The 4,956-nt window shown below is 33.4% G+C and overlaps 1 protein-coding gene across 8 annotated transcripts in view; it reads left to right on the forward strand.

Annotated features, from left to right (window-relative positions):
- Positions 1–4,956, forward strand: part of LOC117174076 — a 323,085-nt gene that overhangs the window by 265,647 nt on the left and 52,482 nt on the right. For 4 of the 8 annotated variants that reach the window (XM_033362744.1, XM_033362747.1, XM_033362745.1 and 1 more), the window contains exon 8: positions 4,017–4,338. In XM_033362744.1, coding sequence (XP_033218635.1) covers positions 4,017–4,333 — 317 coding nt within the window. In that variant the 3' untranslated portion in view covers positions 4,334–4,338. Of the gene's footprint in view, positions 1–4,016; positions 4,684–4,956 lie in introns of those variants that run through there. The other 4 variants (XM_033362751.1, XM_033362750.1, XM_033362749.1 and 1 more) reach the window with 3 other exon arrangements.

Raw genomic sequence — 4,956 nt, forward strand, 5'->3', positions numbered from 1 at the left:
TTTTCCCATAAATATGTGAGTTTTAAAATATGTATGCTTATGGTAAATATTGCTCAGGGTTTAAGCTGAAATATTCGGTGATATACAATGCTTAAAACTGCATAAATAAGGTATTCTAAATTTTATAAATCTAATATATCTTTGAAAACTTTATTAAGAAACAAAGTTTTTGCAAAATTAGATTGTCTACAAATTATTATTATAAATAATTTTTCAACCCTGAACGCTATCTAATTGAAGTAAGTGGGAATTTGTATTACAGATACTAATAAATATGTAACGCGAGTACGAAGAAGAAGAACAGAGGTTTTGTAAAACCCAGCCAAGAGGAGCAAAACCCTATTGTCGTAAATTTATTGCAAAATAATTCTTTAAATCAAATTATCATGAAGTTTATTTAGTTAATAATCTTAAAAATTATGAAATATCGTTCTATATCTATATGTAATAATAAAATACTAAGACATTGTATGTTTGTATGTATGTATTATGTATGTCTCATGTCTGGCTATACTTTTTTTCATATTTGTAAATAAATGAAATACGAGTGTATTATATGATGCGTGAGATAAAAAATAAATAAAATGAAATTGTTTACTTCCGTCACATGTTTATTAGTATCTATAATACAAATTCCCACTCAGTTCAATTAAATAGTGTTCAGGGTAGGAAAATTGTTTATAATAATAATTGGTTCAACAATATAATTATGAAAAAATTTTGTTTCTTAATAAAATGTTCAAAGATATATTAGATTTATAAAATTTAGTATACTTTATTTATGCAGTTTTAAGCAATCACATCACCGAATATTTTAGTTTAAAGCCTAAGCCATATTATCCATAAGCATGAATATTTTAAAACTCACATAAATATATATATATATGTGTGTAAATACTTCATAATCATATCAGAAAAAGTATTTAAAGCTTCATAGGTTTCACGCAAAATATACGGATAAGCTCTACTCCTGGCTTCTACGAGTTGGGAGTTGCGCGCGCCGATCCCATTTAGCGTACGAGTTGCCAGTCAGGGACTAGACGCTTGTACAACTGTACACGTTGTTGGACACTGGCACATTTGTGCACTGACACATTTGTGCACTGACACAGACGGTGCCCAACTAAAGTCATATGTGCAAAGATGGGACACTTCCAAATTTGGAGTATCCCGTCTGTGCACGTGAAATTTGTAAGTTGACAACCTAATCATTAAGGGTTTGCACAAAGGCCGAAGCCCGTTCGAACGGGCTGAGTCGAGGTTTTAACACTCCGAGTTTAGCCGAGCCGTGTGGAGTAGTTTCAAAAGCTCAAAAAATTGTAATTTCTCGTACAGGTTCGACTTTCCAAAAAAGTTCAGATATCCGAACAATTCGGGTTCTCGTACAAGTTTGAGTTCTCGGAAAAGTTCGAGTAACCGAAAATTTTTGGTTCTAGAAGCGATTCAGATACGTAAGAGTTACCCGAACAGTTGGGGTCCAGAAAATTGAAGATTGATTTTATTTCGCGGGATTTAAGGATTTCATGAAATTTCGGTATTTTCGGATTCCAAGGAATTACCAGAATTTTCAAAAACTGCATAATCTCGGAATTTACGGAATACAATAAATAAAGGAATTCACGTACAGGATTCAAGGAATTCACGGAATTAAAGGAAAGGAATGTCTTGAATCTCGTCAATTTCTTGATTTCCGTGAATTCCATGAACACCTAGAATCCCGTGAAATCCTGAATTCCATGACATTCTAAAATTCCCTAATTCCATGCAATTTAGGAAATTCCAATGACATCAAAATAGTACAAGAAATTCAGAGGATTTAAATGCATTTTAGATTCTCGTAAATTTTGAGAACCCGAAATAATTATAGTACACGAAGCTTTCGAGAGCCTGAAGTATTTTTAATACTCGAAACCTTCGAGGACCCTAAACTTTTCGAATGCTTGAAAATGTCGAGTAATAGACTGGCGTCGAAAACCCAAGATAGGTCGGCTTCTCGAATTTTCAAGTACCAGAAACAGTTCGAGTACCCGACACAACTCGAGTACCTAACACAACTCGAAAATCCGACCTGTTTCGGGTTCTCGAAGACAAACTGGTACTAGAATTTTTCGGGTTCTCAACAGTTCGAGTATTCTCGAGCTCGGTCCGGCTCGAAAAAGTTGAACCCCACTTGGTCCGAGCTTTCGATCTTTTTTCACACCCCTGCCGATCGTATTAATTGAAACGTGCACAGTTGGGAGTTACCCAACACAGTTGTATCACCGGCGATCGACGTGCGCAGGTGGGCTCGTGAACAGTTGCTCCATGCACTGTTGTTTTGTGCACAGTTGTCCGTCATCTTGCAAGAAGTAACTCTTCGAGGCCGCGACTCAGAATACCATGTGAGCCAAATAAACTCGCGGACCGATAAAAAGCTCGCTATGATTTCGTTTAAAATAAGAGGTCCTCTAAAAGAACAGTCCTATTATATAGATTTCGACGTGCTGATTCGGGAAAATTAAATAAAATCACATAAAAAGGTATCGTGCCTTTTTTCCCATGAACAATGTTTTTCGAATTATGAATTTTTTTTAAATTGAAAGACCCTGAAAATTCCAAAAGTGTGAAAACAATATAGCTCCGAAAGTATAAATCGTACGAATAATCACAATCACACGTTTTTTTATCCATTTACCTATGGCTTTGTATATTATAAGAATATATACAACAGCCAAGGTTAGTATAATTATATCAAACTTCTAGAAATAATTAGTTCTTTATGCTCGAACGTGCAAAAACATGAATTAATATAATATATTTTGTTTAAAAAAAATGGTTAATAACAAATAATTTAATATTTTTAGCACGAATTCGTGTAAACCATACGTTGATGGATAAAAAATGTATGATAGTGATTATTCGTACGAATAATACTTTCGGAGCTACATTTTTGAAAACTAATAACTTAAAAACCATTGTTCGTGGAAAAAAATGGCACGATAACTTTTTATGTGATTTTATTGAAGTTTCCTGAAAAAAATATAATGATTTGCATCTATTTACTTAAACCAATTGTTTAAAAAAATGGTTTATAACAAAATGCAAGCTTTTTTGGAAAAACCAATATCGTTTCCGAAATCCGCATATCAAAATCTATAAAATACGACTGTTTTTTTTTTTAATCTAGGGGACCTCTTATTTTAAAGCAAGTTGAAATCTATGGAACTCTCTATAGAATAAACCAATTTGAACTCATTTTGTCCATTTTCTTTCAATGTATGACAAAAGTAGTATAAATTTTCTTAAAATTTAAATATAATCAACATTTTTCAGTATCCTTAGAATCATTTTTAAAGGTAAAATTTTATTAAATAAATAAAATGGTACCAATTTATTACCATTATTGTGACAATGTTGGCTTGCATGAAGCAACATCTTTCGAGTTCTCTCCCTCTCCCGAATAAAACTAATAAAAGAAGCAATGTAGAAAAAATTAGATTGTGTGACAGAAGAAAAAAATGCCCGGTACTAAATCAAATTCCCGCTCTGAAATACAGCCTGAGTTGGGATGTTATGTTACAAGACACTTACTGTCACTTTTTTTAAGGTAGCATTGAGTTTACAATTTTTTTCAATGGTAGTTACAAAAAATAGCGTATAAAAGACATAGTAACAGATAAATTATGTATCGTATGATTTCCGCAACCGCTACTCAGAAGTTTACATTCGTAAACAATCCGATTTTTCGCGCACTTGTATCACAAATAGCCATTATAAAAACAATGGACGTGAATAAAATATTTGACTTGTTTATTGTCAGAACAAAACTTCAACTACATCATTTGAAGTTCTTATGGAACGCAAATTCTTATCGTGGGTCTATGTTTTGGCAAAACGTACTGATGACCTTTTATTTCATACAAATTATGAAGGTCGTAGATTATAAAGATTTTTTTATATGCGCGGATAGACAGACTCTATTAAATGCATGAAGATTTTAAATTACCATACTAATTTTTATTTCGGTAACCACTAAGTAGTGGCGTCCTATGTTTCAGCTCCATCTATAATTCAACCACTTCATACTCTCCCAGCCAACTCGACGCTCACGCCTTTACAACTAATGCCTGCAGATCCACACGGTCCTCCGTCGGGGCCAACGCCTATGCAACCAATGGGACCCATAATGCAGCAAAGACCTGATTGTAGACTTGTGCCCACCTTGGCAGTTTCTTCCTCAAGTCAAGCAAATAGTGTAGCATATACGTCATGTATGGTGGCTAATAACAATCACGCATGTCATATGGAACAAGCAGATCCCTTGAATTATGAACCCTATATTTGGAGCTTTTAAATCAAGTAAGACATACTTAATATACCGTGATCAGTATTGAGACTACTTTTATACTTTTGAGAAAGGTACTTGGTTAAGTTTATAAGGAAAAGTTCTTTTATTTAAAAAGAGTGGTATTGAAATTTAAGTATCCAGGTTTAAAAAAATTTCCAATATAAACCACCTTAACTGCGCAACGGTTTTTTCGCAATTACTCTCTACTCTCCTTCTCCCCCTCTCCTATCTTCTCTCTTTCCTATTATAGCCTGGGATCCAAAGAATAGAGTTTGTAGTCATTTAAGTTCCGCTTGAAAACATGATTGATTCTTGTGCAGAATATTCTGCTGATTCCGAATATGTCGGGTGCACATAATAAAGTCTTGGTCGTGCTTTAGTTCTTTATCATTCTTTGTTTTTATAGAAAAAAAAAATGATTTTTTCATTATCAGTGAGAGAACTGTTATACGCGCAAATTATGTTGAAAGTATATTTTTATTCAATTGGTAGTTTACGAAAAAACAGTAAAACAAGTAGCATTTTAAGATGGCGTCTATTAATTATGTAATGCTTTTAGGGTTAGGTGGGGGGGGGTATTGGTTTTTACGTTTATTTTAAAATTACATAGTCTTACTATAGAAAAAGCA

Source organism: Belonocnema kinseyi, chromosome 6 (assembly GCF_010883055.1).
Source record: "Belonocnema kinseyi isolate 2016_QV_RU_SX_M_011 chromosome 6, B_treatae_v1, whole genome shotgun sequence".
Lineage (NCBI taxonomy): Eukaryota > Metazoa > Arthropoda > Insecta > Hymenoptera > Cynipidae > Belonocnema > Belonocnema kinseyi.